Source organism: Euprymna scolopes, chromosome 42, assembly GCF_053919585.1.
Source record: "Euprymna scolopes isolate OS-2025 chromosome 42, ASM5391958v1, whole genome shotgun sequence".
Taxonomy (NCBI): Eukaryota; Metazoa; Mollusca; class Cephalopoda; order Sepiida; family Sepiolidae; genus Euprymna; species Euprymna scolopes.
In genome coordinates, this window is record NC_136523.1 from 4,403,255 (window position 1) to 4,430,000 (window position 26,746).

The 26,746-nt window shown below is 31.0% G+C and overlaps 1 protein-coding gene across 4 annotated transcripts in view; it reads right to left on the reverse strand.

The window, feature by feature from the left end:
- LOC145266913 (inositol polyphosphate-5-phosphatase A-like) overlaps positions 1-26,746 on the reverse strand; it is a 729,402-nt gene that overhangs the window by 482,105 nt on the left and 220,551 nt on the right. For 2 of the 4 annotated variants that reach the window (XM_080122705.1, XM_080122703.1), the window contains exon 2: positions 14,064-14,099. The exons of the other annotated variants lie outside the window; for them this stretch is intronic. In XM_080122705.1, the coding sequence (XP_079978831.1) occupies positions 14,064-14,099 (36 nt within the window). The remainder of the gene's footprint in view (positions 1-14,063; positions 14,100-26,746) is intronic. 4 annotated transcript variants of the gene reach the window in all.

Below are 26,746 nucleotides of genomic sequence, written 5' to 3' on the forward strand. Positions count from 1 at the left end.
ATAGAGGGCAGCTTTTAATAAAAAATTAAATGTCAGAGATAATAGGCTTCTCATACACTTGAATAACACAAAACAGATGCTTAAATATATGATTTAGTTCCGGGAATGAGTTATGTTTGAAAAATAAAAAAAGTTTTAAATGTTCTAATTAACTGTAATTTGCAATTAACTAAACAAGTCACTTATCTCTAACTTGTATTTCACTCGTTCACCCTTTCCCATTGTTATGCTTATAGATCTTTACATGAATTGACTTTATGAGCGATTTCCATTTAAAAAAAAAATCAAGCAATGAAGTAATTTTGATTATTAGTAAATAATAATAATAATAGAAAGACTGAGGGGTGAAAGCACTTACCAGACCTCCACTGGATATGTGCGGAGGAAACTTGGACGTCGGGGAGGCATATTGCTACCCAAATTCCAGTGAAGACTAATGGTCATTGTCAACGAGAAATCAACAGCAAGCAACTGTTGCGATAATGCAAATTTATTTGCAAAAGTTGTCGAAAGAGGTGAGACTTCTTGTCACCCAGACTCCGAGGGACACCATCAATTTTTATCAGTGAGCAATCTTTGATGATGATCTGTGTAAGAACTCATAGTGAGTGAAATAATGATAGTAATAACAGCACAGGTTGTTACCAGTGAGCAACCAATGGTGATGGTCTTAAGAAAAATCCTCAAATGCGGAAACCATCGCTCATAAACCATAAAAACTAACCAACCACGTGCGAAATGCAACAGAAATAAAACAAAAACATGAAAAGAACACCGAAATGAGTGGAACTGCCATAAAATTTATAAACTGCCCTCTCCTCTAAAAAAGCAGCAGACTTGGATGTTAGCACATAAAATAGTTTTGAAATTCAAGGAGAATGGGAATATTTAGATAATTAAACCCAGAACTCCAACTTCCAACATAGACCCCCACAGCCAGGTCTCCTTCTCCAACATCAGGGGTCTAAGTTTCAACCTTCCAGAGGTTGAAACTCAATTACAAGAGATCAAACCAGACCTATTATTTCTAAGTGAAACTGGCATTGGACCGACTATTTCCCTGAATAAGTTTGTAATTAACTTAACATCTGACCCCCAAGATCGACATGGGCATGGAATATGTGCCTATATTAGAGATGGTTTTCCATGTGATAAGGACATCTCCAGAGAAGACCCGAAAGTTAGGCACAGTTAATGAATCAAGAACTACATCACTTTATCTAAAAACATATCAGCTGATATATACTCGAGAGTCAAAATAATGAAAACAATATTCTTTTGTAATAGCCGTACTTATAACCTAACTCAGATTGTTCACAACCCCACCCAGTGAGTATACAAGTCTCCTAGACCTTCTTCTCACAACTTGCCCTGAGCTATGTTCATCCTCTGTTTTGTCTTCACTGGGATCTTCTGACCACTCTTTGTTTTAGCACACCAGTTATGCACGATTCATGTATTTGGCAGTCGGACTGATGTATAGCCAATCTCTTTATCTGTTGTTTTTTGGCCTTTCTGTTCAATATATTTTGTTTCCACCAATTACCGAGTTGTGTTTTAATTCCGAGCCTTTACTGAACCACAGCAATTACATTATTTATTTTTTTTTTTAACATATTAAAACAAGTGAGGCAGAATGAGTTGGGCAGAAGAGAGAATGGGCTGGCAGAAGATAATGAAAGAGATGGGGGAGGGACGGTACAATAGAGGAGAGAGAAAGAGAAGAAAGATAGATAGAAAGTTAGAAAGAGACAGAGTGAGATAGAAATTTTAATATAAGAATGTCACACACACACTATTTAACTTTTTCTATTTGGATTTTTTTATTGCCTCGGGCAACTCCGGGTACCCTGCTAGTTGATATATAAAACCTGATAAGAATTACAAAGAACGTCTGGGAAAGTGATACAGATGTTGTTTACGTTTGGTAAGGTATGTCATATTTGAGTTATGTCATATAATGTTAAACGCATTCTGACCACCTGCCCTGATAAGTGGGTTGCTAAACTTACATATGGCCCGATTCTTTATCTTTAATCCACACAGTTCCTGTGTGTGTGTGTGTGTGTGTGTGTGTGTGTGGGTGTGTGTTGTGTGTGTGTGGGTGTGTGTGTGTTGTGTGTGTTGTGTGTGTGTGTGTGTGTGTGTGTGTGTGGGTGTGGGTGTGTGGGTGTGTGTGTGTGTGTGTGGGTGTGTGTGTGTGTGTGTGTGTGTGTGTGGGTGTGTGTGTGTGTGGGTGTGTGTGTGTGTGTGTGTGTGTGTGGGTGTGTGTGTGTGTGTGTGTGTGTGTGTGGGTGTGTGTGTGTGTGTGTGTGTGTGTGTGTGTGGGTGTGTGTGTGTGTGGGTGTGTGTGTGTGTGTGTGTAAAACACGAGATGCGTGTGACATCGACAATAGAAAGTGAGAAACAACAAATTAGGCAGTGAGACAACGTGAACAGCAATATGTTTATTGGTATATGTTAGGGACAATCGGTGTAACAGGTTGTAATGTGAGCATATACGTCCATGTACGAATAAATTTGCATTGTTTCTTTGGGAAAATTGCCCCATCATCAAGGTTAACTAACTTGCATATTGGTTTGGAAAAAGAAAATTTCATTAATTAACAATTACTTGTTATTGTTTTCTTTTAATTTAATGATTGTATTGATAGCTAAACAAAATCAAACATTGATGTATGTTAGAGACAACCATTTCAATCTGCTGTAATATGTTAATTGATGTATGTTCGCAGATAAATACACATTACTTTTTAGCGTGTCGCAATGACCAAGGGTTTATTGGGTACCTGGATAATAGAAAAAATATAAAGGCATGTTATTCATAGGGAAGATGCACATAGTAACACCACATGCATTACAACAAAATGAGCAATAATCCTCTACGCCCCCCTCCCAGTCTTTGATACTGCAAGTGGCGAAAACTGGATTGAGAAAAAAGTACACGAACATCACTGGTACACGTGCGTGACAGTCGTAATAGTACTGTTTTGGCTTCAGATAGACAACTATCAACAAATGTGTTGCTTCATTATTTATATCTGTAGGTTCTCCTAAGAGAGACAACTATCAACAAATGTGTTGCTTCATTATTTATATCTGTAGGTTCTCCTTCTAAGATAGACAACTATCAACAAATGTGTTGCTTCATTATTTATATCTGTAGGTTCTCCTTCTCAGATAGACAACTATCAACAAATGTGTTGCTTCATTATTTATATCTGTAGGTTCTCCTTCTCAGATAGACAACTATCAACAAATGTGTTGCTTCATTATTTATATCTGTTGGTTCTCCTTCTCAGATAGACAACTATCAACAAATGTGTTGCTTCATTATTTATATCTGTAGGTTCTCCTTCTCAGATAGACAACTATCAACAAATGTGTTGCTTCATTATTTATATCTGTAGGTTCTCCTTCTAAGATAGACAACTATCAACAAATGTGTTGCTTCATTATTTATATCTGTAGGTTCTCCTAAGAGAGACAACTATCAACAAATGTGTTGCTTCATTATTTATATCTGTAGGTTCTCCTTCTAAGATAGACAACTATCAACAAATGTGTTGCTTCATTATTTATATCTGTAGGTTCTCCTAAGAGAGACAACTATCAACAAATGTGTTGCTTCATTATTTATATCTGTAGGTTCTCCTTCTAAGATAGACAACTATCAACAAATGTGTTGCTTCATTATTTATATCTGTAGGTTCTCCTTCTCAGATAGACAACTATCAACAAATGTGTTGCTTCATTATTTATATCTGTAGGTTCTCCTTCTCAGATAGACAACTATCAACAAATGTGTTGCTTCATTATTTATATCTGTTGGTTCTCCTTCTCAGATAGACAACTATCAACAAATGTGTTGCTTCATTATTTATATCTGTAGGTTCTCCTTCTCAGATAGACAACTATCAACAAATGTGTTGCTTCATTATTTATATCTGTAGGTTCTCCTTCTCAGATAGACAACTATCAACAAATGTGCTGCTTCATTATTTATATCTGTAGGTTCTCCTTCTCAGATAGACAACTATCAACAAATGTGCTGCTTCATTATTTATATCTGTAGGTTCTCCTAAGATTGACAACTATTAACAAATGTGTTGCTTCATTATTTATATCTGTAGGTTCTCCTTCTCAGATAGACAACTATCAACAAATGTGTTGCTTCATTATTTATATCAATAGGTTCTCCTTCTCAGATAGACAACTATCAACAAATGTGTTGCTTCATTATTTATATCTGTAGGTTCTCCTTCTCAGATAGACAACTATCAACAAATGTGTTGCTTCATTATTTATATCTGTAAGTTCTCCTTCTAAGATAGACAACTATCAACAAATGTGTTGCTTCATTATTTATATCTGTAGGTTCTCCTAAGAGAGACAACTATCAACAAATGTGTTGCTTCATTATTTATATCTGTAGGTTCTCCTTCTCAGATAGACAACTATCAACAAATGTGTTGCTTCATTATTTATATCTGTAGGTTCTCCTTCTAAGATAGACAACTATCAACAAATGTGTTGCTTCATTATTTATATCTGTAGGTTCTCCTTCTAAGATAGACAACTATCAACAAATGTGTTGCTTCATTATTTATATCTGTAGGTTCTCCTAAGAGAGACAACTATCAACAAATGTGTTGCTTCATTATTTATATCTGTAGGTTCTCCTTCTCAGATAGACAACTATCAACAAATGTGTTGCTTCATTATTTATATCTGTAGGTTCTCCTTCTAAGATAGACAACTATCAACAAATGTGTTGCTTCATTATTTATATCTGTAGGTTCTCCTTCTCAGATAGACAACTATCAACAAATGTGTTGCTTCATTATTTATATCTGTAGGTTCTCCTTCTCAGATAGACAACTATCAACAAATGTGTTGCTTCATTATTTATATCTGTTGGTTCTCCTTCTCAGATAGACAACTATCAACAAATGTGTTGCTTCATTATTTATATCTGTAGGTTCTCCTTCTCAGATAGACAACTATCAACAAATGTGTTGCTTCATTATTTATATCTGTAGGTTCTCCTTCTCAGATAGACAACTATCAACAAATGTGTTGCTTCATTATTTATATCTGTAGGTTCTCCTTCTCAGATAGACAACTATCAACAAATGTGTTGCTTCATTATTTATATCTGTAGGTTCTCCTTCTCAGATAGACAACTATCAACAAATGTGTTGCTTCATTATTTATATCTGTAGGTTCTCCTTCTCAGATAGACAACTATCAACAAATGTGTTGCTTCATTATTTATATCTGTAGGTTCTCCTTCTCAGATAGACAACTATCAACAAATGTGTTGCTTCATTATTCATATCTGTAGGTTCTCCTTCTCAGGTAGACAACTATCAACAAATGTGTTGCTTCATTATTTATATCTGTAGGTTCTCCTGACTGTAAATTTGTACCAGTGATGTTCATGTACTTTTTTCTCAATCCAGTTTTCACCACTTGCAGTATAAAAGATTTGGGGGGGGGGGGGGCGTAGAGGATGATTATTGCTCATTTTGTTGTAATGCACGTGGTGTTAATATGCACATCTTCACTACGCGTGAATGACCTGCCTTTATATTTCTTCTATTATCCAGGTACCCAATGAACCCTTGCTCATAAATAAGTACAGACTACTTTTTCGCAATGACCCAGAGTTTATTGGGTACCTGGATAATAAAGAAATATAAGAGCATATTATTCACGCATAGGAAAGATACACATAGTAACACCGCATGCATTACAACAAAATGAATAATAATCCTCTAGTTGGAGATAATCATTGTAATCTGTTATATGTCTGCTGATGTATGTTAGAGACAACCATTGTAATCTGTTGTAAAATGTTAAGTATTGAGACATTATGTTGAACAAAGATGGCGGCATAGTTCAGATCAGATCCTGAGTGTAATTGGCAGTAACCAAGATGGCGGCCAAGAATCAAATGCAGTCCGTGACGTAGTTAACAGCGAACTGATTGAATCCAAAATTCGACAATTTTTATAGTAACTTTGGAAAGTTTTCATTGGTTGGTTAGCACAGCCGGTGGTTATAAAAACGATTGGCGAATTCATCGATCTCATACCCCCACCCCACTAGGAGTCCAAAACAGTTTACATAAAATGTCTATTTATATATGTTAAAGACCACCATTTTAATCTGTTGTAAAATGTCTATTGATGTATGTTAGAGACAACCATTTTAATTCGTTGTAATATGTGCATGTATGAATGAACGATTAATATATGTTCCATTTGTATTGTTTCCTTATGAAAATTGCTTCCATTATCTTTCCTTTATGGAAATTACTCCAAACAAGGCATGAATCCACTTGACGTAAGACACTTAAAAATAAGTTAGATGGGTAGATTCTGACTCAGAAAACAGCAGTTCTACCATCTTTATCAGAAACATTATGAAACGTGAGGACTAAAAGACAAACGGGAAACAAGAGTTACAAGGCTGTCATAGTATATATCTATAAAAGTGTTTTCCAACCATTTTACCATCCTGGAACTTTTCCAATTATTATGATGTCCCAAGAAACCCCTACACATGAAAATATGTTATAGTCTTATTTTTCCTTCCTAACGCAAGCAATATTTTTATTTTTAGAACCGGTTTGGGAGACTGGTCAGATGCTGAATCAATTTATATTCGTCAAACAAGTTACTTGATAGCAAATAAATCGCTCATAATGTACAGTTTCAGATCCTGACCAAAAAGTAACTGTCTTAACTTTACTGAATATATTCTACAAATATATTCCCTATAACTATTATAATTTTTTTAATGATGTGAAAATATTGTTTTAATACTCTAAAAATTTCCAAAGATATTTTTGTACATATAAGAAAATTAGGTTTGAAATAAAAATTAAAAAATAAAAGGCATAATAATCTCAGTCTATTTATTAGTATCTCTTGAAGGAGTCCTTCTCTTAAACAACCCCAGGGTTTTATGGAACCCTGGTTGGGAAACGATAATCTATAGGAGTAATGAACTGCTGACCTGCTTCCTGACCAACTACAGTATGGTAGCCTTCAAGTCCAATGTAAAGCAGTTCTTGTTGAACCGTCCCCTCAAATAATTGAATTCTACCCAACTTACATTTTTAACGATTATTACACTACCATATCTGGGTAGAAGAAGCAGCGGACGACAGCAAGTAATATACATTGACAGTGAAAACCTGGGCAACATAAAAAATGATGAGCAACAATGAATTCATGAATGCCTCAAGAGAGAGAGAGGTAGATGGAAAGCCATAGTCGTCAATGCCTGTACCAGGCTGGACACCACTTAAATAAATCAATGAAACACTACCATCTTACATACATTAACCCTTATCCTCGGGTGGCTTTCGGGTCTTGATAAGTGGTGACTCTCTTGTAAAAAAAAACAAACTATACCTGCTATGTTTTCATTCGAGAGAAGTTATGAAACATAGCTCACAACAAACGATTTCTAAAGACAGTTTTGTCTTTATTGTTATGAGCTGGTGTGACATTCCAAGATTTACAGGCTATTTACTAGTGATGGGACGATTCCAATATTTTTCCCAATTCCGATACAATTATCGATTCTATACTAAATTCCTGATTCCAATTCTATATAAATCTTTAAATCTTTAACTATGAGATGGTCATTTTGTCTGCATTACCGTGAAACCAAATGCTAAATATGCATATATTTTCTCAAACATAAAAATACATGTTTGTGGGGGGGGAGGGGGGATTTATAGATTTTAGTTTTGCTAGTAGTTTAAAATTTAAAATCAATAAACATTTATTTAGTAATTGAGCACATCTATAGCAATGGCCAACGACTCTTTATCTGAGAGTACGTCTCTCAAGCTCCTTGGCCTAACGTTCACAGGAAACATGAGTTGAAACAATTACATCGAGGGCATTGCCAGGGCCGCTGCGAGGAAGGTGGGGTCTCTCTACCGTGCTAGAAAACTTCTAACACCCGAAAGTATCCTGTACCTCTATAAGGCCACTATTCGCCCATGTATGGAGTATTGCTGTCATATTTGGGCCGGTGCATAGGCTACTAGTCTCTCGCTCTTTGACAGGGTTCAAAAGAGAGTCGCAAATCTGATAGGCCCTAAATTGGCATCTAAACTTCAGCCTCTGTCCCATCGTCGAAACGTTGCATCCCTCTGCCTGTTCTACAAGTATTATAATCGTGAATGCTCTGAAGAACTGCAAGCACTTGTGCCCCCACGACGTGAACACCCTCGGCAGACCTGACAAGCTGCAAAATCCCACCCCCACACTGTAGAGATCCCTAGATGTAAAAGATCTTTCTACTCCAGTAGTTTCTTCCCCAGAACTGCTAGACTTTGGAATTCCATTCCAGGTCACTGCTTCCCCAACTGTACTGACATGCATAAGTTCAAGTGCAACGTGAACCAACATCTCGCTGCCCTAATCCCTACATAGTACCCCAGTAGATGTTTCCCCTGATAGTAGCCCCCTACACCAAAGTGGCAATGTGCCTTGTTTGGGGTGAAAATGTAATTAAAAAAAAAAAAAAAATATCTTCAAAATCGTAATAGTAGTTTATTGAAGAGAATTTATTTGTAATACAACAGTATTGCAAGTGACATGTTTATTTGGATTGCATTTAAAAGTATTATTTATTTAGTTATATGGTTAAATAAATATGGTAGAACATATCTGGAGTTACATTCAAACATCCTATAAAGTAAACAAAAATACTAATATTCTAATTCTGTGTATATCATTTAAATAAAGATTTTATTCGTGAGTCTTTTGATCTCACTTATTCAAACTACTTTCAAATGCACCTTAAAAATATTTTTAACGTTTTTATTACATCTTACATATTTTTAAAGAGATAACTTTTTATTCATTTTATATAAATCATAAAACTTATTTAGAAGGCAGTTATCTAAACATGTAATTTTTTAATCTTTTTATTTGTTTTGTTATTGTAATATATCTCATTCGTAATTATTATTTTATCTTCATATTATCTTAACATGTAATTTATTATCTTTTTATTCGATAAACCAAGTAATTATTATCTTAACATGTAATTTATTATCTTTTTATTAGTTTTGTTATTGTAATATATCTCATTCGTAATTATTTTATCTTCAAATTATCTTAACATGTAATTTATTATCTTTTTATTTGTTTTGTTATTGTAATATATCTCATTCGTAATTATTTTATCTTCAAATTATTTTTACATGTAATTTATTATCTTTTTATTTGTTTTGTTATTGTAATATATCTCATTCGTAATATTAAACCAAATGAAATACGATAATTTAAAGAATCGTTTTTCCCACTGGAAAATGGGAATACATTTTCCGATTCTGATACCAATTCCAATACCCTAAAAGTATCAAATTTTTCAACTTCAAAAGAGAGTCGCCAACCTGATAGGTCCTGAACTGTCATCTAGGCTTCAGCCTCTGTCCCGTCGACGAGATGTTGCATCCCTCTGCCTGTTCTACAAATACTTCAATGGTGAATGCTCTGACGAACTGCAAACACTTGTACCTCCCCGACGTAACTACCCCCGACAAACCCGACAAGCTACTAAGTCTCATCCCTTTACAGTAGAGATCCCTAGGTGCAAGAAAGCCTTTACTCCAATAGTTTCTTCCCCAGAACTGCGGGTCTTTGGAACTCCCTTCCGGGATTCTGCTTTCCCAACTGCAACGATATGCAGAAGTTCAAGTGTAATGTCAACAAACATCTTTCTACTCATCTCCCTTCATAATGACCCTGCTAATTAAGTCCCTGATAGTAGCCCCCTGCTTCAAAGTGGCACTGTGCCTTGTTTGGGGTGAAAATTGAATAAAAAAAAAAATTAAAAAAAAACTCCCGGCTCCAACTAATCGTCCCAACACTATTATTTACATTTGTTGTGGTCTAGAACTAATTAAGCCAAAAACGTCGGCATATAAGCAAGCTGCGATGTTGTATTATGCTTAGATTGAAATCTTCATTCTCTGGATTCGAATCAGTTACTAGTGTCTGAGTGGAGGTTTTAATGTTTAAATATTACTTCTTTACATGTCAAATGAACACCAGTTGGAGCTTTTTTTTATTTTTATTCTACAACTTTAAAAATTAATGAGTGATGATTAAGATATTGAAAGAGATGAGTGAATGGCCTCAAAAGAGTGTATAGTGCTTTGATTTTATTGTTAGAAGCTGGTGCTCCTTTTCTAAATTTCCTGGTTATTTTGGTATCTGGAAATGTTGTGTTCATTGATTTGCTAATATATGATCTTTTTTATACTACTTTGCTTACAAGCGTTTTCTGTCACTCCATGGTGGCTTAGTATAAAAACTTTGTAGATATTTTCCATTTAATGTCCGCTTGATTTAAGTGAAGTTAGATATGGTATAATACTAAGCTAGTTCCTTTCACCTGCCTTTTCAATATATATATATATATATATACATATATACACGTTTTATTTTTTATTACCGTATCTTTCTGTTAAGTTACATTATTGTTTCAGCTACCCGGCCGTTTTTTTTTTTTTGGCCGTCTGTAGCTTCCTCAGACTGTATTGAGCATTTTTTCAGTTTTTATTAATTACTATTTCTACTAAATATATATATATATGTATATATATATATATAATTATTACTATAATTATTTTTTTGAATATCTACAGACACTAGTGTTTCATCCTTTCGGGAATCACCAGTACAGGGAGTTGCTACCGATCAGGAGACTCGGACCCATCTCTGATTCAATTAGAAAGGAACAAATTGCTTGGCCAACGTTAACTGCAATGAGATTATAGTTGAAATTAACATTTATATGAAGTGTAAATGTCATTCAAGAAGGCCGAGAGTGATCATGTGACTTTAACATCATGATCTACACACACACACACACACACAGAAATAAGACACCAAATCAAAAAACAACTCATAGTTTTTTGATCTGGTATCTTATTTCAAAATTATTGAATCCCAGATATAGAAAAAATATCAAAATAAATTTATTTTTAATAATTGCACTAACTTTAAGTAACAACATTGTTAATTTACTGAAATTTATAGAACGCCATGACTAGATAGACTACTGATATGGTATGCAGAAGGTGTACTAATAGAATTCTATGCTAAGGGCTTAACCATAGAAGTGTATGCATTAGTAGAGAGCGCCATGGTAAACGGTTTCATTCACCTGTCATGAATGCTGGCTTTCAACATGGTCTCGATGCTAAAGAATTCTGAAGAGTAATGAGTGATGATTGTGATGTTAACGAGAACGAGCGATGAAGGAGCCGTGAGAGAAAGTGGTGCATTGGTGAAAACAATCAATGATTTTCGATTAAAAAAAATATAATAAAGTGAATATGAACCATCAAACAACGGTAGAATAATTTATTCATATTAGAAAACGATCTATATTAATAGTTTGTGAGAAATGTTTGTCTGTCAGTTTCTATTTATAAAATTATCTGATCATAAATTGTATGTGTGTGCATTAACAGGAAGTCTCTCTTTCTCCCCCCCCGCTCTCTCGCTCTCTCTCTCTCTCTCTCTCTCTCTGTAACGTTGTTTTTGTGAACCAACACACGCTGTGTGCAGTTTTAGTCGGAAAGGAGACCCAGACAAAGAATAGGAAATAACTCCAACTCGCTTGTTCTTTGTAGCAACAATATTTATTTCCTCATTGGTACAGTCGTGACGTCACCCACGGGATCTAGAACGTCTCTCGACGTCTCGCAAACGTTATTGCATCTCTCTTGTGTTTGTTCTCTTTCTCCTTTTTATAGTCAATTCCTCACCGGTGACGTCACTTGACATGCATTTACATACACGCACCTGCACTATGCTATATACAGGGTGGGCCAAAATAAGGGTCCTATTTTTAAAAATTCATAAATTCATGTAAGTTTTAAGAAGTGTTTTTCGGCCAAAATTTGTTTTGTTTATTTCAAAAAAATCTCGGAAGGGTCAGTCTACACAAACATAAAGTTTGGTGAGTTTAACTTTTATTTTGTGGATGTTATTCAAATTTAAAGATAGGACCCTTATTTTGGCCTACCCTGTATATATATATATATATATATATATATATATATAATTTACTTAGAAACTATATGCTACATATTTCAGAGATGTAGCATAGTTTCATTACCGTGAATTGACCTTTTAGCATTTAACATTAACTGTTGAAAATTCATTAAAATCATCAATAACTCACGAAATGAAAACAAATGAAAGAAGGAAATTCAAAGTGAATTTACTGGTTGAAGGTTCAATCCTCAGTGCGGGTGACACTAAGAAAACAATTGTGGATTACTTAGAACTCCTACTCAATCATGGCTGACAGAACAAGAGCATGCTACCTCCATGGATTAAATAAAGTGTTCTAGTAGAAATTCAGATTCTCGAGTTCAAGATTCCCAAGTTCTTCAAGATACAATTTGTAGAATAATCAAAAGAACTGTGTTAGTCAATAACACACAACAACAACAATAATAATAATAATAATAGCAGCAACACTTACCAAGGGTCCAGCTCATGCACAAGACAGACATCAGATTGAGCTGGACTGAGGGCTTGTATTTATGTACAAGCATATCCAATCAGGTGATTCAGCCAATCACAATCCAAGGAATAGACTGGCCCATGTGTGCACAATGGAATCTCCCATTGTGCCATAAATAGTTCTCCTCTTTCATGAGAAGTAACTTTAGTCTTTGTCAAGTTATCCACAACTTGAACGCAGACCAAAAGTCCACTACACAATCCAACATGGCGCTACGAACAGATACGAACCTGTGCGGGCATTGTCCATTGGATTTCGAAAAACAGAAGCGGTTACAGCGACCGAAACGTTGTGAAAATAACACTCAAGATGAGAATAGTTAAAAGAATACAAATAATACAGTCATAAACGCTTGAGAGATGTATTTCATGGACTTTTATCATTAGAGAAGAATATGCTCAACTTCCTACTTAGAATATCCCTGTCGGTATGATCCCTAATTTATATCTCAGTGGAAATTTGCCTTGTTTGGAGTGGATACGGGTGAAAGAGAGAAAAAAAAAACAACAACTCTAATTTGAATTCTTCAAGTGATTCTGAAAGTAGGGGTTGGCAACCTACACACCACAGGCCGGGTCTGACCTGCAAAATCATTTTGACCAGCCTGTGAGCCTGATTACCACTGACTATTTTTTAACATGAGAGACAAAGCTTTCGAATTCAAAAAATAGTCTGCTGTTATTTTTTTCTGATCCACTCAACTGAATTCAAATACTATGAGCGCAAAAACAAGATCAAAACCTAATCATCTCAATTTCTACATAAAAATAAAACAAAAACTGAGAGCTGATTCAACAAACTGACCAGCAACAGACATTAGACGAGAACAGTTTCAAAAGGACAATCTTGTCTCAGTCGGCTTTCTATTTCATTCAACAACGACCCTCCCATCGCTTACCCTTGCCACCTATGTAAGTTCTGAAAATTTCAATCGGCCATGTGTTTATCTTTTCAGTAACAAGTTTCAAACATACACATCATAATTTCATCCATGCTTCGTTTGACATTCTTTGAGAAAGACCAATTTTTGTTAGGTGTATTTTTTTTATTTTAGATTTCCTTTTGTTTTTCTGATTTCTCAATTATTATTTTTAAATATTTAGGTTGACATTTGGAATTTTTCTTGGATTTTTCATTAATGGTCTTTATTCGCCCCGTGACCTCTCAAAATATCGTGATCCGAGCCCGTGGGGGAGGAATAAGTAACCAACCTCCTGCTCACAGCATCAATTTCAATATCGTCATTTTTTTTTTTTTTTTGGTTGGAGGAGAGTGGGTGTTTAGATAAGATTAAACGTTTATTAAAAGTGAAAAGCTAGATAAAAAATGAAATAACAACAAATTGACACCATTCACCAGGCGATGTGAACATGTGTATATAAATGATCGTTTTGGTGACGGTGATGTTAATGGTGCAGATGATAAAAAAAAATATAGAATGATTATGATGAAGCCAGAAATCAGGCTAAATTGAGTCTCACGTTGTGTTTTTCTTTCATTCGACTGATTCGCCGCAGCTGAAAAACAAACCAGAATGACAATGAAATGATGTTTTATTTAATTTTAGCAAAAAAAAAAAAAAAAAAAAAAAAAAAAAAAATACTACCTGGATTTGTTTATTAAAGCTAATTTTTTTATAGCAAAATAAACACACGATTTTTTTTTCTTGAATTTGGAGAAGAGAATTGATTATTTGTATTGTTTGAATAGTTTTTTTTTTCTAATTAAAATATTTGACTATGTTCATACACAGTAAATTTCCTCAACATTGGAGCACTAGGTGTGTCAGAAATTTCGTGAAAACTAGTGAATAATTCAACCCCGTCTTTCCAAGTTTATAACTCCTCGAAAAATGTAATTCAAGCCCTAATTTTTTTTTTCAGTTAAAGGGGCAAGGACCAAGGTTTCATTAAAGAAAAAAACAAAAAAAAACAAACAACGTGTTTTTTTTTTTTAAGGTTTTAAACTTCGGACTTTACAGGTAAATTTCTAAAAAACACTACTTTTTTTGTTTTAAATTTGAATATATTATTTATTGACCTTTTCTCTTCAATTTGTGCTATATAACACTTTGGTGAGTAAATAAACTATTTATTTTTTAATAGACATTTCAAAATGGGAGGCGTGAATTTATTCGACCCTCTGTCTTTCCAAGCTTATAACTACTCGAAAAATGTAATTCAAGCCCTAATTTTTTTTTCAATTAAAGGAGCAAGGACCAAGGTTTCATTAAAAAACAAAGACAAAAGAAAAAACAAACAACGTGATTTAAAAAAAAAAGGTTTTAAACTTCGAACTTTACAGGTAAATTTCTAAAAAAACACTACTTTTTTTGTTTTAAATGTAATATATTATTTATTGACCTTTTCTCTTCAATTTGTGATATATAAAACTTTGGTGAGTAAATTAATTATTTACTTTTTAATAGACACTTGGAAATGGGGGGGGGTCGTGAATTTAAAAAAAAACGTTTGTCTACAATATTATATTCGGTTTATTGGAAAGAGCATAAAATTTCACATTGACCCTGAAAATATCGTAAAAATAGAATCAATAGAAAAATTTTGATAGATTTTTAAAGTTTAAGAATTGAAAAATATTGAGTTCGTAAAATTCATTACTGTTTTTTAAAAAATAAAAAAAAAATATTTCTATTACTTTTAAAACAACTTTATTAGTTTACTTTGGAAGTATAATCCATAAAGAAAATAAACAACCCACTTTTAAAAGAGAAATTACGAGTTTTTTATATTTTATTCGCAGTTTCGTGTTAGGGGTGTCAAAAATTCCTACAAAAATTCTGATACACCTATTGGAGTACATCAAATAATAATTTGTGCTGTTTTTTTTTAACCAAAATATCAGATGAAAATTGTTACGAAAGTATTATGAATTCTTTTAACTATTAATCTCATTGAGTGTTATTTTCATAACGTTTCAGTCGATGTAATCATCGACCTTCTTCAGGTGTATCTTGTCGAACTCAGGAATCTTTCTGTCGAATTTGTGAATCTGCAAGAACCTGTGGAAGATTTAATAAAGTACTTGGTAAAATTCAGTTGTAAAGTTACACTTCCCTGGAGGTTGACGATTCAATCCTCAGTGTGAGCGACACTCAAAATACAATTGCAAGTTATTTAGGGCTTCTACCATGTCATGGCTGATGGTACGAGAGGATGTTACCCCCATGGATTAAATAGGGGTTGTGTTTGAAATTTTGTGCAGATTCTCAACTTTGACAGAAAGACTCCAGTTTGGCAAGATACACTTCAAGGTCGGAGATTATATCGGCTGAAACGTTGTGAAAATAACACGTAAGATGAGAACAGTAGTCCGAAGAATCCGTCATACGAATGTAACAATTTTCATTTGACATTTTGGTAGAAAAAAAAAAAACAACACAAAGTCATTATTTGATGCGTTTCAATGTTGAAGAAATTTACTGTGTATGAGCATAGTAAAAAATTTTTAATCAGAAAAAATAAATAAAAAGTTAAATGGAATTGTAGAAGGCGGTACAATGCAGAAGTAACGGAAAGACACAAGCTGAAGCAGGTGAGAAATTTATTAATACAACTTATAAATACATGTGTACATATTCATATTTCATATACGCAGTATAATTATATTTGCACAGTGGTTACCTGGGAAAGTCGGTCTGGTGGTATGTCCGTGCAATATCATATTTCGAGAAAGATCTCTTAGTCAGATGCTTACTTGACTTTGACAAACGTGTAATACACATGTATTTATAAGTTGTATTAATAAATTTCTCACCTGCTTCAGCCTGTGTCTTTCCGTTACTTCTGCATTGTACCGCCTTCTACAATTCCATTTAACTACATAAAATCATAATTACTAATGCTTTTGTCAATAAAATCATAATTTCTAATGCTTTTGTCAATAAAATCATAATTTCTAATACTTTTGTCAATAAAATGATAATTTCTAATACTTTTGTAATAAAATGATAATTTCTAATACTTTTGTCAATAAAATGATAATTTCTAATACTTTTGTCAATAAAATCATAATTTCTAATTCTTTTGTCAATAAAATGATAATTTCTAATTCTTTTGTCTAATAAATCATAATTTCTAATACTTTTGTCAATAAAATCATAATTTCTAATACTTTTGTCTATAAAATCATAATTACTAATGCTTTTGTCAATAAAATCATAATTTCTAATACTTTTGTCAATAAAATTATAATTTCTAATACTTTTGTCAATAAAATCATAATTTCTAATACTTTTGTCAATAAAATGATAATTACTAATGCTTTTGTCAATAAAATCATAATTTCTAATACTTTTGTCAATAAAATCATAATTACTAATGCTTTTGTCAATAAAATCATAATTTCTAATACTTTTGTCAATAAAATGATAATTTCTAATACTTTTGTCAATAAAATGATAATTTCTAATACTTTTGTCAATAAAATGATAATTACTAATGCTTTTGTCAATAAAATGATAATTTCTAATACTTTTGTCAATAAAATGATAATTTCTAATACTTTTGTCAATAAAATCATAATTTCTAATACTTTTGTCAATAAAATCATAATTTCTAATGCTTTTGTCAATAAAATGATAATTACTAATGCTTTTGTCAATAAAATCATAATTTCTAATACTTTTGTCAATAAAATGATAATTTCTAATACTTTTGTCAATAAAATTATAATTTCTAATACTTTTGTCAATAAAATCATAATTTCTAATGCTTTTGTCAATAAAATCATAATTTCTAATACTTTTGTCAATAAAATGATAATTACTAATGCTTTTGTCAATAAAATCATAATTTCTAATGCTTTTGTCAATAAAATGATAATTTCTAATGCTTTTGTCAATAAAATCATAATTACTAATGCTTTTGTCAATAAAATGATTATTTCTAATACTTTTGTCAATAAAATCATAATTTCTAATACTTTTGTCAATAAAATCATAATTACTAATGCTTTTGTCAATAAAATGATAATTTCTAATACTTTTGTCAATAAAATGATAATTTCTAATGCTTTTGTCAAAATGATAATTACTAATGCTTTTGTCAATAAAATCATAATTACTAATACTTTTGTCAATAAAATCATAATTTCTAATGCTTTTGTCAATAAAATCATAATTTCTAATGCTTTTGTCAATAAAATCATAATTTCTAATACTTTTGTCAATAAAATCATAATTTATAATGCTTTTGTCAATAAAATCATAATTTCTAATGCTTTTGTCAATAAAATCATAATTTCTAATACTTTTGTCAATAAAATCGTAATTTCTAATGCTTTTGTCAATAAAATCATAATTTCTTATACTTTTGTCAATAAAATCATAATTTATAATACTTTTGTCAATAAAATCATAATTTCTAATGCTTTTGTCAATAAAATCATAATTTCTAATGCTTTTGTCAATAAAATCATAATGTCTAATACTTTTGTCAATAAAATGATAATTACTAATGCTTTTGTCAATAAAATCATAATTTCTAATACTTTTGTCAATAAAATGATAATTTCTAATGCTTTTGTCAATAAAATCATAATTACTAATGCTTTTGTCAATAAAATGATTATTTCTAATACTTTTGTCAATAAAATCATAATTTCTAAGACTTTTGTCAATAAAATCATAATTACTAATGCTTTTGTCAATAAAATGATAATTTCTAATACTTTTGTCAATAAAATGATAATTACTAATGCTTTTGTCAATAAAATCATAATTACTAATACTTTTGTCAATAAAATCATAATTTCTAATGCTTTTGTCAATAAAATCATAATTTCTAATGCTTTTGTCAATAAAATAATAATTTCTCATGCTTTTGTCAATAAAATCATAATTTCTTATGCTTTTGTCAATAAAATCATAATTTCTTATACTTTTGTCAATAAAATCATAATGTCTAATACTTTTGTCAATAAAATCATAATTCCTAATGCTTTTGTCAATAAAATCATAATTTCTAATGCTTTTGTCAATAAAATCATAATTTCTAATACTTTTGTCAATAAAATCATAATTTCTAATGCTTTTGTCAATAAAATCATAATTTCTAATACTTTTGTCTAATAAATCATAATTTCTAATACTTTTGTCAATAAAATCATAATTTCTAATGCTTTTGTCAATAAAATCATAATTTCTAATACTTTTGTCAATAAAATCATAATCTCTAATACTTTTGTCAATAAAATCATAATTTCTAATACTTTTGTCAATAAAATCATAATTTCTAATGCTTTTGTCAATAAAATCATAATTTCTAATGCTTTTGTCAATAAAATCATAATTTCTAATACTTTTGTCAATAAAATCATAATTTCTAATGCTTTTGTCAATAAAATCATAATTTCTAATGCTTTTGTCAATAAAATCATAATTTCTAATGCTTTTGTCAATAAAATCATAATTTCTTATACTTTTGTCAATAAAATAATAATTTCTAATACTTTTGTCAATAAAATCATAATTTCTAATGCTTTTGTCAATAAAATCATAATTTCTAATGCTTTTGTCAATAAAATCATTATTTCTAATACTTTTGTCAATAAAATCATAATTTCTAATGCTTTTGTCAATAAAATCATAATTTCTAATGCTTTTGTCAATAAAATGATAATTACTAATACTTTTGTCAATAAAATCATAATTTCTAATGCTTTTGTCAATAAAATCATAATTTCTAATACTTTTGTCAATAAAATCATAATTTCTAATGCTTTTGTCAATAAAATCATAATTTCTAATGCTTTTGTCAATAAAATCATAATTTCTAATACTTTTGTCAATAAAATCATAATTTATAATGCTTTTGTCAATAAAATCATAATTTCTAATGCTTTTGTCAATAAAATCATAATTTCTAATACTTTTGTCAATAAAATCGTAATTTCTAATGCTTTTGTCAATAAAATCATAATTTCTTATACTTTTGTCAATAAAATCATAATTTATAATACTTTTGTCAATAAAATCATAATTTCTAATGCTTTTGTCAATAAAATCATAATTTCTAATGCTTTTGTCAATAAAATCATAATGTCTAATACTTTTGTCAATAAAATGATAATTACTAATGCTTTTGTCAATAAAATCATAATTTCTAATACTTTTGTCAATAAAATGATAATTTCTAATGCTTTTGTCAATAAAATCATAATTACTAATGCTTTTGTCAATAAAATGATTATTTCTAATACTTTTGTCAATAAAATCATAATTTCTAAGACTTTTGTCAATAAAATCATAATTACTAATGCTTTTGTCAATAAAATGATAATTTCTAATACTTTTGTCAATAAAATGATAATTACTAATGCTTTTGTCAATAAAATCATAATTACTAATACTTTTGTCAATAAAATCATAATTTCTAATGCTTTTGTCAATAAAATCATAATTTCTAATGCTTTTGTCAATAAAATCATAATTTCTAATACTTTTGTCAATAAAATCATAATTTCTAATACTTTTGTCAATAAAATCATAATTTCTAATGCTTTTGTCAATAAAATCATAATTTCTAATGCTTTTGTCAATAAAATAATAATTTCTCATGCTTTTGTCAATAAAATCATAATTTCTTATACTTTTGTCAATAAAATCATAATGTCTAATACTTTTGTCAATAAAATCATAATTCCTAATGCTTTTGTCAATAAAATCATAATTTCTAATGCTTTTGTCAATAAAATCATAATTTCTAATACTTTTGTCAATAAAATCATAATTTCTAATGCTTTTGTCAATAAAATCATAATTTCTAATACTTTTGTCTAATAAATCATAATTTCTAATACTTTTGTCAATAAAATCATAATTTCTAATGCTTTTGTCAATAAAATCATAATTTCTAATACTTTTGTCAATAAAATCATAATCTCTAATACTTTTGTCAATAAAATCATAATTTCTAATACTTTTGTCAATAAAATCATAATTTCTAATGCTTTTGTCAATAAAATCATAATTTCTAATGCTTTTGTCAATAAAATCATAATTTCTAATACTTTTGTCAATAAAATCATAATTTCTAATGCTTTTGTCAATAAAATCATAATTTCTAATGCTTTTGTCAATAAAATCATAATTTCTAATGCTTTTGTCAATAAAATCATAATTTCTTATACTTTTGTCAATAAAATAATAATTTCTAATACTTTTGTCAATAAAATCATAATTTCTAATGCTTTTGTCAATAAAATCATAATTTCTAATGCTTTTGTCAATAAAATCATTATTTCTAATACTTTTGTCAATAAAATCATAATTTCTAATGCTTTTGTCAATAAAATCATAATTTCTAATGCTTTTGTCAATAAAATGATAATTACTAATACTTTTGTCAATAAAATCATAATTTCTAATGCTTTTGTCAATAAAATCATAATTTCTAATACTTTTGTCAATAAAATCATAATTTCTAATGCTTTTGTCAATAAAATCATAATTTCTTATACTTTTGTCAATAAAATCATAATTTCTAATACTTTTGTCAATAAAATCATAATTTCTAATGCTTTTGTCAATAAAATCATAATTTCTAATACTTTTGTCAATAAAATCATAATTTCTAATACTTTTGTCAATAAAATCATAATTTCTAATGCTTTTGTCAATAAAATCATAATTTCTAATGCTTTTGTCAATAAAATCATAATTTTTAATGCTTTTGTCAATAAAATAATAATCTCTAATACTTTTGTCAATAAAATCATAATTTCTAATACTTTTGTCAATAAAATCATAATTTCTAATGCTTTTGTCAATAAAATCATAATTTCTAATGCTTTTGTCAATAAAATCATTATTTCTAATACTTTTGTCAATAAAATCATAATTTCTAATGCTTTTGTCAATAAAATCATAATTTCTAATGCTTTTGTCAATAAAATGATAATTACTAATACTTTTGTCAATAAAATCATAATTTCTAATGCTTTTGTCAATAAAATCATAATTTCTAATACTTTTGTCAATAAAATCATAATTTCTAATGCTTTTGTCAATAAAATCATAATTTCTTATACTTTTGTCAATAAAATCATAATTTCTAATACTTTTGTCAATAAAATCATAATTTCTAATGCTTTTGTCAATAAAATCATAATTTCTAATACTTTTGTCAATAAAATCATAATTTCTAATACTTTTGTCAATAAAATCATAATTTCTAATGCTTTTGTCAATAAAATCATAATTTCTAATGCTTTTGTCAATAAAATCATAATTTCTAATGCTTTTGTCAATAAAATAATAATCTCTAATACTTTTGTCAATAAAATCATAATTTCTAATACTTTTGTCAATAAAATCATAATTTCTAATGCTTTTGTCAATAAAATCATAATTACTAATGCTTTTGTCAATAAAATGATAATTTCTAATACTTTTGTCAATAAAATCATAATTTCTAATACTTTTGTCAATAAAATCATAATTTCTAATGCTTTTGTTAATAAAATCATAATTTCTTATACTTTTGTCAATAAAATCATAAATTCTAATACTTTTGTCAATAAAATCATAATTTCTAATACTTTTGTCAATAAAATCATAATTTCTAATACTTTTGTCAATAAAATCATAATTTCTAATACTTTTGTCAATAAAATCATAATTTCTAATGCTTTTGTCAACAAAATCATAATTTCTAATGCTTTTGTCAATAAAATCATAATTTCTAATGCTTTTGTCAATAAAATCATAATCTCTAATACTTTTGTCAATAAAATCATAATTTCTAATACTTTTGTCAATAAAATCATAATTTCTAATGCTTTTGTCAATAAAATCATAATTTCTAATACTTTTGTCAATAAAAAAAATATGTAAATACATTCATTGTAGTTACTTACGCTCATGCAAGTACTAGCCAGCTTTTCTTTTTTTGTTACACAGAATTTCACAAATGTTTTTCTTTCTACTGCGTATAAAGCAGTAGAAGATAGATACAAGATGGAAATTGACATACCCAGGTACTGTACCAAAACTGCTCAAGAAACATTTATATATAAGTTAATATAATTTAAAGCGTAGCTTACTTGTTTTAAATAGGCACTCAATTTTGTTATTTTGCAGTTTAATTGCTATAATTTTGCATTTTCTTTTTACTATAGAGTCACCGCTTATCAAGGCCCAGAAGTCACTTAAGGATAAAGCTTAATGAGTCTCAGTTGAGACAACACCGTGATGATCGGTTATGGCGGAAATTGGGTAGAAATTAATTATTTAAGAGGATGACTCAACAAGGGCTTGAAAACGACTATGTTATAGTCAGCAGAGAAGCAACCCCATGGTATTGTGTTCCACAGACGAGCAGTTCTGTGAAAAAAACTTTTTCGTGGAATTTTCGTTTAGTTTTAGACAAAGTAAGAGAACAAGGGAATCCAAAAGTAAACTTTAGAATCATAAAGGATAAAGTGCTCCATGTAAACACGCATTTTCCTAATGGGTTATCCATTTATGAACTAGCAGCCAATCAGAACAGAGAAAATGGACTCGCCCATCTGAGCATAATAGAACATTCTAGCCTGTTTATAAGCTGACTTTTTAGTGTTATTTTCAGTTTATCTGTATTTAGCTCAACCGGTCAGAGAGTTGAGCACTGACTACTAAATTGAATAAGACACACCATCTAATCTTTTGCTATAGGCATCCATAGGGCTTTTGTCTTCTTGATCAATAAATTTAGGACTATGATTCATTCTTTAGTCATACCCTGTGTGGGTCTTAACATATATACTAGTGTCAGGTCTTTAGCAATTCTCAGTTTTTTTTTGTTTTTTTTACATAGGCATCACCACATTATCAAGGCCAACAGGCCACTCAAGGATAAGGGTTAAAGATTGTCCATTAGAAATTGGACAATATAGTAATCATTAGTAATGAAACTTTGGAAAATTTGATAACTTATATGGAACGGCTCATCAAGAACTTATTTACGTTAGACTTGAAGACAACCATATTGTAGTCAGCCGGAAAGCAGGAAAACGGAAGACAATCCCACAGGCGTGCAGTTCTAAGAAAGAAGCTTTGTTCATGGAATCTACGTTTAGGTTTAGGCACAGATAAAGAGTGGGGGGAATTATTGATAGTGTTGTATATTTTTTTTTGTTTTCGACTTTATTTCTCACTGCTGGTGCAATTCTCTATCTATATAAAAGCCAAGTACGTCCAAGGATGGAGTACTGTTGCCATATCTGGGCCGGAGCTGCTAAGGACAGCCTATCCTGCCTTGACAGAGTACAAAATAGATTTCGTGGTTTAGTGGGGGATGCCCTTTTCTCTACCCTGCAACCTCTCTCGCACAGAAGAGACGTTGCGAGCCTGTCCTTGTTTTATCGTCATTTCCATGGCAGATGCTCGTCTGAACTCCAATCTCTGGTCCCCCCTCGCCAATCTTTCACGAAAAACACCCGTCTAGCTGAATCCACTGTGAAAAATTTCCCCCACTCTATATCTGTGCCTAAATCAAAACACAGATTCCATGAACAAAGCTTATTTCTTAGAACTGCACGCCTGTGGAACTCTGTTCCGTCTGCCTGCTTCCCTCCGGACTACAACTTGGTTGTCTTCAAGTCCAATGTTAACAAATTCCTAATGAACCGCCCCCTTAAGTAAACATTTCAGCAAATCTCCTCACTAACGTAATGTACTTGCAATAACCCTTATCCCTGAGTGGCTTCTGGGCCTTGATAAGTGGTGATCACTGTGTAAAAAAAAAAAAAAAAAATATGTAGACAGGAATTGTCTATATTATTTAATGAAATATGCTTAAAAGAAAGAACACTGAACACAAAAAAAATTTATAACTCTGAGAATTTTATGAACCAGTTTGCTAGTGTTCTTTTAAGTTTATTTGTTTGTGGCTCAACTGAAATAAATAACCCCCACCATTTTGCTATAGGCAGACAAAAGGCTTCTGTCTTTTTGATCAATTCAGAAGATACGGGTTAATGTAAAATTTCTAATAATCCGACGTTTCTGAAATTTTTAGATGAGGATCGGTTATTTGGATTCATCGGACTACTGTTCTCATCTTGAGTGTGATTTTCACAACGTTTCGATTGATATGATCAATTGTAAAACTGATATTCTCTTGTGAAGGGTAAAGGTTCAATTCTCAATGTGGGTGAACGAAAAATACACTTGCAAATTACATAGGACTTCCATCCAGTCATGGCTGACGGAACAAGAGCATGCTACTATTTGAAGTAAATAAAGGGTTCTGTTCGAAATTCCGTCCAAATACCTGAGTTCAACAGAGTTGACAAGGTACACCTGAAAAAGGTCGGAGGTTACATCGACCGAAATGTTGTGAAAATGACAGTCATATGACACTCCATATAATTCTAATAATCCATGCAAAGTTGTGTAATTTTCAAGTTATCCTGAGAGAGAGAGAAGGGGAAGAGGCAGGGGAAAGTAAAGATGACTTTATTTTATCATATACTAGCATTTCAGCCCGGCGTTGCCCAGGTGGTTGGATGAGTATGTTGAACAAAAAAAAAAAGCGGTCAATTTTTTTAAACTTTGACCCCTATTATTACCCCTTAACATTTATTGTTTTGGGCTCAAATCAAGTTATTAAGTTAGATCCATGTCCAAGGAACCTATATCTAAAATTTCAAATGTTTAGACCAGAAATTGTCTGAGTAATTTGGTATAGACCGCAGACGTCAATTTTTTTTAAAATTTGACCCCTATTATTACCCCTTAAAATTTATTGTTTCGGGCTCAAATCACTTTATTAAGTTAGATCCAGGTTCAAGGAACCTATATCTAAAATTTCAAGTGTCTAGACCCAAAATTGTCGGAGGAGTTTGGTAGAGTTCTTAAAGGTCAAATCGTTGAAATTTGACCCCTTAACAGCCAAATTTCTGGCTGACACCCGTCACATCGATTTTCCCAAATCTCAGTACCCAGTATTTCAAATTTCGAGTCTATAGACTAAAAATTAACAGAGTTATTGCGTAGGGAAATGTACACAGACAGACAGACACACAGACAGACAGACAGACACGTTCACTTTTATAGATATATAGATTATTATATACTAGCGAGGGGTACCCGGCGTTGCCCAGGTGTTTGGAGGTGTGGGGGGGGTAAAAAAAATGAGTATGTATGAGGATCGAACCCGAACCCTTGAGGCAAAGTTGTAAATTAAAGTGTAAAAAAAAAAAAAGTGCAACGTTAACAATTGCCCCACCGCGAGATGCTAACGGAAACACGTTTGAATTTATTTAATTACTTGGATTTGGTAGGTGCCCGTTTTAATGAGTTAATGAGGTCAAGTTTGACTGCGGGATTTTTATTTTCTCAAGATGTTATAGGAAAAAGACTAACCCACATGCGGCGAGCGACAAATGTTGAATATTTATCTTCCCGAAATCAACCAAATTAAATAGACAGGCGAGCTTCGTTGTTAACTGTGAGATATTACGATTTATATGTGATATAAAAAGTTTTAAAAAGTTGTGAAGCGACCGACCGCTTCTCTGAAAGAAGCCTTTTGTAGACATACAGAAAAAGCGAACACACATACATACATATATATATTTTCGCTTTTATATTTATATATGATAAAATAAAGTCATCTATACTCTCCTTTCTCTTAGAATCTGAAGTGTTTGAAAGACCAAGCAAAATAGTATATGATGTAGAAGTTGATGCCCTATTCCAACACCTAGATTCAATTTGACGATGAATAACAGCATAAAATGATTGGAAACTATGGATGGTAAGGACAGAATTTGATTATCCAAGAGGAACCGTCAACAACTTCCCTCACTTTCTATCCGTGCCTAAAAATAAATGAAAATTAAATGAGCAGATTTTCTTTCCTAGAACTGGCCATCTATGGAACACAATACCATGTAGCTGCATCCCGGCTGACTATAGCCTGTTCATCTTCAAATCTAATTTGAATAAGTTCCTGCTGAGCCATCCTCTTAAATGATCTAGCCCGACTTATGTTCAACCATTACTGATCATGTCTCACCATCCAGTGGTCATGCTATATATATATTATATATATAATAATCATGTTGATGCACCGGTTCTTAAGCATCATTAAGCCTGGCTAGTACCAGATGGGTGACCATTTGGGAATTCTAGGTGCTGTATGTGTTCTCCGCTTAT